General features: G+C 42.7%; 1 protein-coding gene and 1 non-coding gene across 2 annotated transcripts; both read right to left on the bottom strand.

Annotated features, from left to right (window-relative positions):
- Positions 1 to 2,972: 2,972 nt before the first annotated feature.
- LOC100141128 (zinc finger and SCAN domain-containing protein 4) lies at positions 2,973 to 5,201 on the bottom strand. Its single transcript, XM_024979494.1, has 3 exons — positions 4,806 to 5,201; positions 3,763 to 3,919; positions 2,973 to 3,670 (listed from the first exon to the last, which is right to left on the bottom strand). The coding sequence occupies exons 1-3, from the start codon at positions 5,199 to 5,201 to the stop codon at positions 2,973 to 2,975; spliced, it is 1,251 nt and encodes a 416-aa protein (XP_024835262.1).
- Positions 5,202 to 10,643: 5,442 nt separating this feature from the next.
- Positions 10,644 to 10,750, bottom strand: LOC112442476 (U6 spliceosomal RNA). Its single transcript, XR_003030565.1, has one exon. It is a non-coding gene; the product is annotated as a U6 spliceosomal RNA (small nuclear RNA).
- Between the last annotated feature and the right edge of the window lie 4,785 nt (positions 10,751 to 15,535).

Below are 15,535 nucleotides of genomic sequence, written 5' to 3'. Positions count from 1 at the left end.
ACCCCATGAATCGCAGCACGCCAGGCCTCCCTGTCCATCACCAACTCCCGGAGTTCACTCAGACTCACGTCCATCGAGTCAGTGATGCCATCCAGCCATCTCATCCTCTGTCGTCCCCTTCTCCTCCTGCCCCCAATCCCTCTTAGCATCGGGGTATTTTCCAATGAGTCAACTCTTCGCATGAGGTGGCCAAAGTATTGGAGTTTCAGCTTCAGCATCAGTCCTTCCAATGAACACCCAGGACTGATCTCCTTTAGGAGGAAGAACTTAACTCCTTTTAAAAGAGGCCAAAGGCTGATTTCTGGGAATCTTGTCTGTAGATCACCAGAATGTTGAGAAAGAAATCACTTCAGCCTCCATCAAGCGCAGCTACTTCTGTTTGGGACTAAAAATAACTGCTTGCCTGCACAGATAGGGTAAGCCTCACAGAGCAGGAAGGGTACAGCCCTTAGCAGTAGCTGTTGTTGTGCTTCATTACTCTGCACCCTGCTACTAGGCAACAGGTCTTGCTCAGCCATTGCCCAGTGCCTCAGTGGGCCCTGCCCACAAGCAACCAACTGTCAATGAGCAGCCTGGTAGTTGTCCTGCTCAGCTATTGGTCAGCACCTCAGTGGGCCCTGCCCACAGGTAACTGTCAATGAAGGACCACTGGGGAAATGATTCAGTCAAAGGTCCATGATGTGGTGGTCATTAAGTCGAGAGTGAGGTAAGAAGCAGATTCAGACCTTCTCCTGGAGGCCCTCCAGCTCACCCACATTGGGCCAGTGGGTGAGCTGGAGAGCCCAGGGAACAGACTGAGATCTACATCCTGAGAGCACCAGAGCCCTTACTAAGGCCCTCCACTAGCCGAGGCCCAGCCCTTGAAGCAGCGGTGAACCTCTCCCCCATCCCTTTCTCTGTAACCTAATAGCAGTGGCTGTCTGTGTGAGTTGCTGTCTGTGTGAGTTGCTGTCTGTAAGACCTGGTCTTCCACTTTGGGCAGCCTGAGGAGACAGAGGGCCAGTTGGGTTGGATGCCTGGCTTCTTCAGGGATGACAGCTGGGCAGGATATGGAAACCTGGTCCTGAAGGAGCTGCCAAGTGAGATCTGCCTCCTCTTAGCTAGGACTGGGGCATTGGAGGGTGAAAGTTGTGCCTTGGGACTTTGCCAGGACAGATAATAACATCCATTTGGTAGAGACTTACAGGAACATCGTTACCTGACCATGACCGGACCTCAAGAACAAAGGATCTGACACTGAGAAGTCTTCAACAGCCAACTGAAAGCTTTTAGTAACTTTGGGGTTTTTAGGGCATGAGCCACCCATCTCTGTATGAATCTGTAATAAACCTTTCTCTGTTTCAGACTCTGTTTAGTACTGATGGGCCTCACTCTGTGTCAGGCACATGGACTTGCTATTTTGGTAACAATTTATGGCACCCCAGATAAGACCTCTGTGCCCATGGTAGATTGATCCGGGCCAGGGACAGCCCCTTCCCAAGTTCCCAGAAATTGCTCCAGGGAACTGGGAGGGATTCTCCCTGCCAGGTACCAGCCACTCAAGGGATGAGACTGTTTGGAGCAGAGAAATGTCCAGAGCTATGGACCACATTTCGTGTCACCTGGGGTAAGTCACTCAAGGTTGCACAGGCTGGGATTCTCTCCAGTCCAAAAAACCCAATTGCCACTTAAAAAAAATTTTTTTTATGAAGTCCAGTTTATTTTTTCTATTGTTTTTGCTTTTGGCGTCTTATCTAAAATACCATGACCTAATCCAAGGTCATGAACATTTATTTATTTTCTTTTAAGAGCTTTAGAGTTAAGCTCTTACATTTAGGTCTTTGATCCATTTCAAGTTAATTTTTGTATCTGGGGTTAGGTTGGGGGTCCAATTTCATTCTTTTGCATTTGGATTTTTTACTGATTTGACTGTGCTGAATCTTCATTGCTCCATGGGCTTTTTCCACAGTTGCAGTGACTGGGGGCCACGCTAGCTGTGGTGCACGGATTTCTAACTGTGATTGCCTCTCCCGCTGTGGAGCGTAGCCTCGAGGGCACTCAGGCTTCAGTAGTCCCAGCACGCCAGTCCAGTACTTGCAGCTCCAGGGCTTATAATACAGGCGAATAGTTGTGGCACAGGGACTTTGTTGCCCTGCAGCGTGTGGGATCCTCCTGTATCAGGAATCCGACCTGTGTCTCCTGCATTGGCAGGCTCACTTTCCACCACGGAACCACCAGAGAAGTCCCCAACTGCCATTTTTGAAGAGCCTGGAGCAAAAGCAGAGGGTCAGGAGCAAAAGTAGGGTGCTGAGCCCCACCTTGGGGAGCAAGCAAACAAGGGAACCTATAATTTGTTTTCGCTCCCCTCTGCTGCAGCAGGGACCTCAAAAAAGCCTTACCTGAATTTCTTTTCTGGCCTCTGATCAGTTTCTGTTGATTAAGAAAGGAAGCCAAGAACCCTGGTTGGTAACAAAGCCATTTTATTGAGCTTCAGGGGAAGGTCGAGGCCTGGGAGGGCAATAAGATCTGATGTCCTGAGCGGGACCCAGATCTCCCCAGGTTCACAGTTGCTGAAAAGCTGAAGCCCACAAGATGAAGGGTGTGGACAGAGAACAGGGTAGCAGGCAGCAGAAGCCTCAGTGGACCACTCTGAGCTGGTGGTCGCGTGTTCTGGCATGGGAACTCACTGTCTTCTCGTGTGGGGCTAAATTTTAAAAATAACACCAATCTTAAAGATAAATTCATGTACCCAGCAGATATTTACTAGTTGTTGGAAATGTGTCAGCTATTTCAAAGCACCTGAGATAAGTTAGTGAAAAAAAACTGAGAAAATACTTGTCTTTCTTAAACTTACATTCGGGTGGTGTGAGACAATGGGAATAACATGAGAAAATTATAAAGTATATTCCAAATGGAGAAATACTATGGAAATACACATATTCACATGCATATTTGTGTGCATTACATTGGGGCTGTAGCCGAGGAAGCTTAATTTAGTGTGGAGCACTTTTGAGGGTAGTTTTCTGGTGAAACCTAAGATGGCGGTGGTAGGTGGAGGACTGGCGGAAGCGTCTCTGGCAGAGGGAACACTCATAGGGCTTCTCTCCCGTGTGGGTTCTCTCGTGAGCCCGAAGGTTGGTTTTGTGGGTGAAGGCCATTTCACATGTGCTGCACACAAAGGGCTTCTCTCCTGTATGAATCCTCTGATGCACATGGAGGTCTGAGGCCTGAAAGAAGCCTTTGCCACACTCGGCACAAATATATGTTCTCTCATTATCGTGTCTTTTCTGGTGAACTCTGAACCGAGAGGAATACCTGAAGGTCTTGGGACATCTCTCACATCTGTATACTTCTGGGGCTCTGAGGGATCTTTCCTGGTGTTTCCCACGTGCAGAAGTCCCCTCAGAGCTCTGGAGGGTAGAAACAGGCCCAGGGGTGACCTGGTCTCGTTCCACTTCCATGAGGACATCTTGAGAGGAGGGTCCTTTCAGGGATCCATCCTGAGGCCTGGAGGGGCCTGGGCCTGCTCCTCTTCTGGAGTTCCGTGGATTCTCCAGAGAAACACCTCCTTCTTCCAGCCTCAGGTGATTCTCTTCTTGGACAATGATTAGGGAAGGTATCTGATTGCTTGGACTAGTAATACTGTCACTTTTCACAGAAATGTTGCCATCATTTTCTTTACCTTCATTTCCTGTAGGAGGCGAAAAAGTGACTCAGTGAAGTTGCACCCAAGAAAGAGCCCACATGGGCCACCCCTCTGGGACCTGGGCTCTGCCCACTCACTTTGTCCTGTTTCCAGGGATGTATCTTGCATGGTCCAGGACGGAGTTCCCATGTTCACCCCTCCTGTTGACAACTGATTGGTTAGATGAAAGATGATTTCTTTTAAGGACATATTTTCTGAAAAGAGGGCTTCCTGCCCCTGCATGTGGACATGGACCTATTAAAAAAAAAAAAAAAGGCATGATTATTTATCTACTATGTGATAAAACCGGTTTTGGAAAACCCACCTCAGTCAGGCTTTCCCAATATCTTTGTACTGTGGGCTCCCATACCTCTTTGTCCTGCCCTTATTTCTGCCTGTATCAAATTTCATGGTAATTTCTTTTTTAGTGTGTGTTCCATGATGAAAAAAGATGAATACTGCGAGTCCCTTGGACTTCAAGGAGAAAGGAGATCAAAGTAGTCAATCCTAAAGGAAATCAACCCTGAATATTCATTGGAAAGATTAAAGCTGAAGCTGAAACTCCAGTACTTTGGCCACTTGATGCAAAGAGCTAACTCATTAGGAAAGACCTTGATGCTGGAGAAGATTGAGGGCAAACGGAAAAGGGGGTGACGGAGGATAAGATGGTTGCATGGCATCACCGACTCAGTGGACATGGATTTGAGCAAACTCCAGGGGATAGTGGAGGGAGGGAAGCCTGGCGTGCTGCAGCCCATGGGGTCACAAAGAGTCGGACACAACTGAGTGAACCATAACAAGGCTTTCTGAAGGAAGAACCAGCTCTTGTCAAGGCATTTCTCATCCTGAGGTTTCTGCCCAATTGACATTTTCTCAGTGGGGTCCTCTTAGCACTTCACCTATGAAAATCAATTACTCTAATTAATATGTTGGCTCCCATATGCCTCACTGAATAAACATATAAAATGTTGATTCTTGCTTACTTGGAATAGTAAGTATTTGTCTGAGGAAGAGTGATCTGACTAATAATTGGTCTACAGTAACCCTTCTTTCTCTTCTTCCAGGCATCAACAACTGAATGTATTATTTATTCCTTACTCCTTTCTGCCCCTCATCCCAGAGGTCAGAACACTCTACATACCAAATCAGGTAGCTTTATGCAGTCATCATGCAGGTCTTCTGTGAATTTCTCCAGGTCTCCACCACTTGCTTTCCATTTCTCTTTCAAAGTAGACTTTTCACTGCAGTGCTTATTGATCATAAATTGTTCCAGGGCAAGTTGAAAAATAATTTCATGCTTGCTGTGTTTTTCTGGCTGCAGCCATAAGTGAAATGACTTATAGAGTCTTTGCAGTTCCTGCCTTGCACGTGAGTTATTACCATTTTGCAATAAGCCGGGCTGAGTGTTTTGCAACTGAGAGATATCCTCTGCTGTTTGCAGAGTGGGTCCTCGACTGGGGATAAAGCCTGTATTTGCTGACTTTGGGTCCTCATTGGATGGTTCATGCTGAAATGATGCTCTGAAACCTAAATCCATTCTTGGCAATGTTTCTTATAGATTCAGCTGCCAGGATTTAGTTCATGACATCTTTTGTTTCTGGAGATCTGCTTTAAAACAACATCAGGACATGTATAAATAATATTTTATAAGTTTTCTTATTTCTTATTTTCTTATCTCACTATTTAGGTAACAATCAAATGTTGCATGAATGCTGCATACGTTGATACTGTTGGATGCTTAAAGATCACACAATAGAAACAGGAGATTTGTATCTAATTATATACATCACCAGTATAATGAAAAAAGAAAGAGAGAGCATACATTTCAGGCTCAGATAACTTCATAGGTAAATTTTGAGAAACTTAAGAAAGTAATAACTCTAATAATACACAAATTCTCACAGAGCATAGGGAAAGAGGAGACATTCCTATTTTAATTAACAACCCTTCCTGATCATGAAACTTTACAAACTCATTAAAGTAAGGGTGACTGCTGTCTAGCAACTCGTACGAGTATAGATGTGAAAACCCTCAGCTAAATGTCTGCAAACGAAACCAAGTCATGTGTAAAGAAAGCATATTATGTGTGGGTGAAGTCTATGTTCTGCATGCATTTTGGGTTAAATTTCAAAAAGCCACATAATTTGCCACATTAATAGAACTGAAAGAACATACTACCACATAAGCAGATACATTGAATATGTTTAATAAAAGTCAGTACTCAATCCTAAGAAAGACACTTGCTAAGCTAGGAATAGAAGGAAACTTTCATTGTGATAAAATAATTACAAAATAAATACAACAAAAATTACTCTTAAAAGTACAACAAAAATTGTTCTTAAAAGTTTTATTCTTGGGATTGAGAGATGGAAGTCCATTGTCAACTCTATACAACATATGGCTGGTACCCAGCCACTTAAATAAGACCTGAAAATGTATCAAGGACTTCCCTGGTGGTCCAGTAGTTAGGACTCTGTGCTTCCACTGCAGGGACGTGGACTCCATCCCTGGTCAGAGAGCTAAGATTGCATATGCCGCATGGCATGGCCAAAAACAGTTAACATTTTAAAAATGTAAAAAAGAAAATGTATCAACTATTATTTATAGACAGCAGGATTTTGTTTGGGAAAAAACCCTAAATATCTACAAATATTAGACTAGATGAATTTAACAAGGTGCCTTTTACAAGGTCAATATTCCAAAAGCAATTTTTATAAGAGAAACAAAATTAAAGTAATAACTTTATCATAATTTCCAACATTAAATACCTATGAACAAATCTAATGTAAGGTATGCAAGTTATCTGTAGATAACTACAAGATAATAAAGGTATGAAGAGAAAAGCCATGTTTATGAATTAATCAAAAGGCTCAATATTATTGGAAATGGAAGTTCTCTCTGGATGGATTGTATAGTCAATGCATTTTCAAGGAAAATCCAGAAGATGTGTGTGTGTGAGAGAGAGAGAAAATTGACAGAGCAATTCTAAATGACATGTAGCAAAAGGCCAAATAATAGACAGGGTATTTCTGAAGAATAAATTTGGAGGGAGACTTCCTGGTGGTCCAGTGGCCAAGACTCGGAGCTCCCAATGTAGGGGGCCTGGGTTCAATCCCTGGTCAGGAAACTTAGATCCCACATGCTGCAAATAAGACCCAGTGCAGCCAAACACATAATAAACAAATAAAAATAAATATTAAAAAATAAGCTTGGAGGATTTACACAGATAATAAAATGCTATTGAAATTATAATAAAGATGGTGTCATAGTGCCACAAAAATAGAAAATAGAGCAACATAACAGAATAGTGTCCCAATACAGAGTGACATATATTCAGTCACTTGACTTATGGAAGACATAAGACCGGCTCAATGTAATTACAGTGTCAGTTGCTCAGTCCCATCTGACTCTTTGCAACTCCATGGACTGTAACCAGTCAGGCTCCTCTGTCCATGGAATTCTCCAGGCAAGAACACTAGAGTGGGTAGCCATCTCCTTGTCCAGGGGATCTTCCCAGGGGATTGAAACTGGTCTCCTGCATTGTATGCAGATTCTTAACCATCTGAGCCACCAGGGAAGCCACCAGTTAAAAAAGGCAATGATCTGTATAAAGTATGTTCTTTTAATTACTGTAGGAAGGTAAAATACTAGGAAAAAATAGAGAAAAGTGAACCAAATAGAAGCAATAGGATGGAATCCATACACTTTATTTCTCTATGCTGAAAACTACATCAGGCACAGACATCTGTCTGGCTACCCCAGCTACATCACTGCGACACAGTTCAATGATACAGCACTTAGGAAAATCTCCCTCATCACATTTCCTGTTTTGTTTTTCCCTCCGAAATTACTCTTCCTCGTGAACAGCATTTGTCTCTGCTTCACTGTGTTTATCAAAGTTACAGCTTTATTATGGTCTATCTGTGTTTCTAATCCCTGCCCTTTCCCACTTGTGTGTGGAAGCAAGTACAGACGGCACTATAGTTAATAATACAGAATTACATATTTGAAAGTTGCTAAGAAAGTAAATATTTGTAATTTTTAATTTTTAAGAGTAAATCTTAAATGTTCTCATCATAAGAAAAATTTTCACAACTATATATGGTAATGATATTAATGACTTATTTTAGTGATTTTAATTAGCCATGAAAATAAGCTTTTTATTTAAAAAGTCATGAAATTAAAAGATGCTTGCCCCTTGGAAGAAAAGCTATGACCAACCTAGACAGCATATTAAAAAGCAGAGACATTACTTTGCCAACAAAGGTCCATCTAGTCAAGGCTATGGTTTTTCCAGTAGTCACACATGGATTTGAGAGTTGGACCATAAAGAAAGCTGACCACCAAATAATTGATGCTTTTGAACTGTGGTGTTGGAAAAGACTCTTGGAGAGTCCCTTGGACTGCAAGGAGATCCAACCAATCAATCCTAAAGGAAATCAGTTCTGAATATTCATTGGAAGGACTGATGCTGAAGCTGAAGCTTCAATACTTTGGCCACTTAATGTGAACTGACTTATTGAAAAGACCCTGATGCTGGGAAAGGTTGAAGGCAGGAGGATAAGGGGATGACAGAGGATGAGATGGTTGGATGGCATCACTGACTTGACGGACATGAATCTGAGCAAACTCTTGGAATTGGTCATGGACAGGGAAGTCTGGCATCCTATAGTCTATGGGTTACAGAGTAGGACACAGCTGAGCAACTGAACTGAACTGATTTTAATGATTATTTCACAATATTATAAATATCAAATCATTATATTGTACATCTGAAAGTTTATTTGTTTGATGTTTTGCTTGTATTTTTTTTGCACTGCTGGGCCCTTGGAAGTAAAAGCGTGGAGTCCTAACCACTGAACTTCCAGGGAATTCCCCATTTGAAACTAATATAATGTCATATATCAATTATACCTCATTAAAAAATGATTAAGTCCATCTTGTATATAATTTGCCTATTTTTGCGTCCTTTTCAATTTTCTATATGGTCAGTAATTCAAGGATTCATATATATATACATATATATATTTTTTTCCAATTTTATACCATAAAACAAAAGGGCTTGGTGGGAGTATGATAGCTAAGTCGCTTCAGTCATGTCCGACTCTGTGTGACCCCATGGATGGCAGCCCACCAGGCTCCCCCGTCCCTGGGATTCTCCAGGCAAGAACACTGGAGTGGGCTGCCATTTCCTTCTCCAGTGCATGAAAGTGAAAAGTGAAAGTGAAGTCGTTCAATCATGTCCGACCCTCAGCGACCCCATGGACTGCAGCCTACCAGGCTTCTCCGTCCATGGGATTTTCCAGGCAAGAGTACTGGAGTGGGGTGCCATTGCCTTCTCTGAGTATGATAGGCGCACAGAAAACAAATTGTTTTCTGTTGCATACCTGCGTGCTAAGTCGTTTTGTGTCCAACTTTTTTTGACCCCATAGATTGTAGCCCGATAGGCTCCTCTGTCCATGGGATTTTCCAGGTGAGAATACTGGAATGGGTTTCCATTTCCTCCTCCAGGGCATCTTCCCCACCCAGGGATCAAATCTCTTACATCTCCTGCATTGGCAGGCAGATTCTTTGCCACTAATGCCACCTGGGAAGCCCTGGTTTCTGTTAGTTGATGATATTTCACATTTGGTGTCAACCTCATCAAGCAGTCTGATCAGATCAACTGCCTTGATCTCATCAATAAAAAAGCAAAGATAAATCCAGAAGGACCCCATAGGAGAAAATTTAATACATTCTTTCCTTTTCTTAATGCATTTATCACATACTGGCAGATGGCCCTATATAATGCTAATCCTCTAAGGACACCCCGTTTTACCATTCTTTTCCCTCACGGGAAAATATCAAATCCTTCCTAGCAGCACAGGGCCTCGCTGGAGCATGCATTCCCCTGACCCACATCTTAGGTGCTCTGGGTGGTTCTCCATATCCAAGTACATTGGCCTTTTATTATTTTTATGTAGATCCCATGGTTTCTCCATCTGGGTCTGCCCACAAGTTCTTTCAGCACAACCCCAGGCACATACGGACAATCTGGTCCCACTTGCAGACATGCACTCAATCCCACAGGGACACTGTGGGGCATTGAGGTTAAGACCTTGGAATTTGGGACTTCTCTGGTGGTCCAGTTAAGAATCTGCCTTGCAGTGAAGGGGACACAGGATCAATCCCTGCTCCGGGAAGTAAGATCCTGCATGCCCCAAAGTGTGCCAGAGTGGGGAAGGGAAGAAAAAGAAAGAAAGAAGTGGCTTCAATCAGGCTAGGTCTTTAAACAGAGTTCATAACATTAAACCCTCTGAGGCCAGAGAAGTTGTCAAAAAAAACATCCTCTAAACTTGGAAAAGTGGGCTTCCCATGTGGCTCAGTGGTAAAGAATCTGCTGGCCAATGCAGGAACTACAGGCAATGCAGGTTCCACCCCAGGGTGAGGAAGATCCCCTGGAGGAGGAAATGGCAACCCACTCCAGTATTCTTGCCTGGAGAATCCCACGGTCAGGAGAGTCTGGCTGCAGTCCATGGGGTCACAAAGAGCTGTACACGACTGAGTGCCTGTACCTGAAAGCTTGGAAAAGCTGGTACCTATGAATTTTCCCCACATACGAATGCACTGAGCTTTGGCTAGAGTACAAAGTTTAAAGTTTTCCCTTTGTCCAGGAAACTCACCTCCTCCAGAAGACTGAACCTCAAGCTGGGTGATCCTGGGCTGACAGCTGAGGACTCTTTGCCGTGTGACCTGCTCTCTGAACTGGGTTCACCTGGTCTGCCCTCCCAAAGCTCCTCCCTTTTATAGGGCCTGGGACAGTAATGCATTCAAAGACATGATTGGATAAAACTTGCCTGCTGATTCAATCTTTGGAATTTTCACCCAGCTCCAGCTTTCTATAGTTAAACCAACTAATATTTCTGCAGTGAAGTGTAACAACACACACACTAATTGGAGGTACAAAGCTTAGTCTCGTGTTCTGATCAAGTTTTCTTTTTTTAATATAGAATATTTCATAAATACGCCTGTAGTCCTTACTCAGGGGCCATGCTACCCATCTCTGTATCATTCCAATTTTAGTACCTGTGTTGCCTCAGTGAGTACTGATCAGGTCTTGTTCTAAGTGGGTGTAATAGAAACTTTTTTTAAAAATGCATCTATTTATTTTTGGCTCTGCTGGGTCTTTATTGCGATGCCCTGGCTTCTCACTGTGGTGGCTTTTCTTGTGCCCCACAGACCTCAGTAGCTGCAGCATGCGGGCTTAGTTGCTCCGTGGCACGTGGGATCTTCCCGGATCAGGGAGCAAACTGGTGTCTCCAGCATTGGCAGGTGTGCTACCCATTGTGCCACCAGGGAAACCCCTTTGGTACCACTTGCTAATTTTCCAGGGCTTGTGGATCGTGAGCGAGCCAGAGAACAAGGTTAATATTCTTTCCTCCAGTGCTAGTCTGGGGCTTGTGAGTCAGAGGGTTGCCCCAGGACCCAACAGGAGAGGTTCCTAGTCCACCAAAGTTGCAGGGGCTGATACTAAGATCATTTCAGTGGGAAGAGAGAGAGCATTGATTATTTTACATTGACAAAGTACATCATTTAAGAGACTGAATGTGAGGACTGAGTGTGAAGTTGGAGTTTTAATGTTTTAAGGCTCCTGGTTTAAAAATTGGCTGTTGGCAGGGTTGTGTACTGAGTAGGAAGAAAGGGCTCCCCCAGGTCCCACGTGCTTCAACCAAGAGTTCTCATGCTGCAACTAAAGATCCCACACACCTCAATGAAGACTGAAGATCTCATGTGACATGACCATGACCTGGTCAGCCAAATAAATAGCCTTTAAAAAAGAAAGAAAAGAAAGGCAACAGGAGGAGATTCTTTGGAACTCCCCACCTCCATTTCCCAACTCAGGTGGAGCGAGTGACCACCCCATATAAGACGAGGGAGAGTAAGAGTGTGGAAAACAAAACAAGAGGATTGTATTTGACAAGAAAGGGCCCAGTGCAGCAGCCTGGTCATTATCTGTTCTCTTCTTTCAGTTGGATCCAGGATCAAACCACTTTTCACCCTTCCACTGCCAGGACCCTCAATCCTGTCAACTAAAATTCAATTAACAATCAAGAAGACAGTGGAAACTTTTATTCAAGTCAAACTGAAGGTTATAACCCAGAAGACAGGCTTTCAGAATCTCTGAGAACTGTTGCACCTGTTAGAAGTAGAAGGCACAGTCATATACATTTTTGAGACAAATGACCGTACATTAAAGTGACATACAGACATTTTACATAAACTTCACCAATGCTACAGGGTCCAGGTCAGCGCATGTACAAGGCAAGCAACAAGTTCCTAAGACTCCTACAGAGTTGGGAAACAACGCTGATCCTTTAAGACGGGAGTCCCCAGGCTCCAGGATCTAATGCTTGGTGATCTGAGGTGGAGCTGATGTAATAATAATAGAAATAAAGTGCACAATAAATATAATGTACTTGAATCATCCTGCAACCACCCCCTGTACCCCATTCCATGGAAAAAATAGTTTTCCACAAAACTTGTCCCTGGAGGACTTCCCTGGTTTTCCAGTGGCTACGACTCTGTGCTCCCAATGCAGGGGGCCCAGGTTCAATCCCTGGCTGGAGAATTAAGATCCCATATGCTGTGCAACGTGGCCAAAAAAATTAAAAAAAAACAAAAACAAAAAACTTGTCCCTGCTGCCAGAAAGGTTGTGGACTGATGTTTAAGAAATAACTGTGGGGACTTCCCTGGTGGGCCAGTGACTGCGACTTTATGCTCCAAATGCAGGGGGGTCTAGGTTCAATTCCTGGTCAGGGAACTAGATCCCACATCCCACAACTAAAACTCAGCACAACCAAATAAATTTTATATATTGTGCAACTTCCTTGGCCATCTGGTGGTTAAGATACTGCGCTTCCACTGCAGAGGGCATGAGTTCGATCTCTGGTCAGGGATCTAAGAGCCCATAGGCCGCGTGGCCAAACCAAAAAAAGGTTATGTCGCTAGTGTCAGAAGAAAGAAAAAAAAATCTTTTTATGGTTCATCAGGAATTCCCTCCTGTGAGGAAATCTGGTTAATGAATAACACAGATGCTCACAAAAGGGGGAGAGGCGAGGCCCAAACAAACACACAGAGAATTTTATGCTTAAGTTGCCTTGTCTTACCCTCAAATATAAATTTGTGTCATCAGTCCATCCTCTGTCTCTTGGCTTGCTGAGGTCAGCTCCTGACCGGCCTCTTCTTTTCGCCAGGCTTCAGTCTATTCTTAAAGTGGCCACTAGAGGGAGCCTGTTCTACAGTCCTCTAGTCCTGGTGCGGCTCCACCTTGATTTAGCAGAACTTCCCAAACTGGGAGGGCAAGGACCTGCCACCCACATCCCATCCCAACCCTCCTTCCCGCCTGCCTGAACACACTTTCTTCTTCTTCTTTTTTTTCTTTAAAGGGTAAGTAACCTCAGATAATCATTGAGAAAGAGAATCAGAGCCATCGCTGACACCCACTCTGGGTAGGCTTGGCAACTTCTAGTAATTCTAGATAGGGAAACAACGGAACTAGTGACAGACTTCATTTTCTTGGTCTCCAAAACGACTGCAGATAGTGACTGCAGCCATGAAATTAAAAGACTCTTACTCCTTGGAAGAAAAGCTGTAACCAACCTAGAGAGCATATTAAAAAGCAGAGACATCTCTTTGACGACAAAGGTCTGTCTAGTCTAAGCTATGGTTTTTCCAGTAGTCATGTATGGATGTGAGAGTTGGACCATAAAGAAAGCTGAGCACCGAAGAATGGATGCTTTTGAACTGGGATGTTGGAGAAGACTCTTGAGAGTCCCTTGGACTGCAAGGAGATCCAACCAGTCCATCCTAAAGGAAATCAGTTCTGAATATTCATTGGAAGGACTGATGCTGAAGCTGAAAATCCAATATTTTGGCCACCTGATGCAGAGCTGACTCATTTGAAAAGACCCTGATGCTGGGAAAGATTGAAGGTGGGAGGAGAAGGGGACAACAGAGGATGAGATGAGTGGATGGCATCACCGACTCAATGGACATGAGTTTGAGCAAGCTCTGGGAGTTGGTGATGGACAGGGAAGCATGGTGTGCTGCCGTCCATGGGATCGCAAAGAGTCAGACACGACTGAGCGACTGAACTGAGCTGATTGATTTATTTATTTTTGGCTGTGCTGGGACTTCCGTTGCTGCCCAGTGCTTTCTCTAGTTGCAGTGCGGGGATCAGGGTGGGGCTTCTCATTCTGGTGGCTTCTCATTCCGGTGGCTTCTCTCATTTCCTGCTCACCGCAGCGAATAATAGCCCCAACTGGCCACAACTAGAGAAAGCCTGCGCAGTAACAAAGACCCAGTGGAACCAAAAATATACATGTTTTTAAAGTGTCTTTGTCTTCCAGAGATAGTCACTGAAGTATTTAGGGGTGCAGTGGTACGACTTCTGGGATTAGTTTTAACAGGAGAAGGTTTGCAAGGGTGACAGGGTAGGATTATACATAAAATGAGTTTCTCTGTGAATTGGTTCTGTCTATGGTTGTGATGGATTCACACAGTTACTCCATCCTTTGCAATTTTGCAGATGTTTGGTAGATTCCATAACATTTAAAATATTTCAGTAATTACCAGATGTTGACTGTTTTCTCCTACAGTTTTATTCTTTTGTTCTCTAAAGCACCATCTATGACTTAAACAACGTTGCAAGCTGTAAATCTGCTTAAAACATTGAATCATTCCCATTTTTTTTATTGTTAATAGGTCTGTGCCATGATCCGTGTTTTAAAAGCCTGTACTTTTATATATTAAATCTACTAGGTTTTAATTTTTGTGTTTATGTACAAGCACATAAATATATGTATTTATTTTAATGACATGAAGTAGAGTTTTAGTTCTCTTTTTCCAATAGTGCTCATATTTTAAAAATTCATTTTCACTCAACCATTACATTCCTAATATTTTGCATATTATACATCTAACTAATTTCCTACTTATGTCTCAGTCTCTTCAGTTCTCTGTCTCTCTTACCTTCACTACCCACACCAATACTTCGTGTTATTTACTCTTGAATACAGAAGCTTGTTAGGTTACACTCCAGAGTTGCAAAGAGTTGGACATGACTGAGCGACTTCACTTTCACATATTCAATATTACTGACTTTAATACATGATTCTCTACTAAATACATTACATTTGAAATTTTAAAAAGTATAGTAGAACTGTATCTCCCATTAAATATGATTTTACTTATTGGACTTCTTGTTTTTTTGTCTATGTCATGTGGCTTGTGGGGATCTTAAGCTGGGGTTTCAGCCAGCAATTGAACCTGGACCACTGCAGTGAAAGCACTGGCTCCTAACCACTGGACTGCCAGGAAATTCCTATTTGTCTTCTTTTTATCAAGTGTTTAGAAATGTTAGCATTTACACTGCAAAAATCATACCATTCTAGCTGATTGAATTTTTATTATATTTAAGTTTCCCACAAAGGACTATGTTTTATCTTCATATTTATTTAGATCTGCTTTTAAGTTCTTTAGTTTTTTTCAATGTTTCCACATATTTACTTAATTCTATGGTTGAACACATTTTCATAGGGTGTTTTTCTTCATATTTTCAAAGATAATATTCTCTCTAGAGAGAAGATCTATATTTTTTAAAAATTTGCATTTGAGGACTTCCCTAGTGATCCAGTGGTTAAAATTCCATGCTTCCACTGCAAAGGCCATGTCGAGGAACTAAGATCCATGTTATGGCCAAAACATTAAAAAAAAAAAAAAACCTTGCAATTGTGTATAGTCTAAACTCATTAATATGAATAGAAAATAATTTTACTCTAGAATATATATACAACTGAATTATATACCAGTATTAAAACTGAATTCATGTA

The sequence above is a fragment of the Bos taurus genome, chromosome 18 (genome assembly GCF_002263795.3).
Source record: "Bos taurus isolate L1 Dominette 01449 registration number 42190680 breed Hereford chromosome 18, ARS-UCD2.0, whole genome shotgun sequence".
Lineage (NCBI taxonomy): Eukaryota > Metazoa > Chordata > Mammalia > Artiodactyla > Bovidae > Bos > Bos taurus.
Note: the sequence above shows the minus strand (reverse complement) of the source record. Positions and strands in the feature narration are given on the sequence as shown.

Excerpts from the sequence above, each read along its gene's own strand:
- LOC100141128 (XM_024979494.1), bottom strand. The coding sequence starts at position 5,201 with ATGGATTTAGGTTTCAGAGCATCATTTCAGCATGAACCATCCAATGAG. Across the intron at positions 3,920-4,805 it reads GCATAAAGCTACCTGATTTG|GTCCATGTCCACATGCAGGG; the intron begins GTATGTAGAGTG and ends TTTTTTTAATAG. Across the intron at positions 3,671-3,762 it reads ATCCCTGGAAACAGGACAAA|GAAATGAAGGTAAAGAAAAT; the intron begins GTGAGTGGGCAG and ends CGCCTCCTACAG.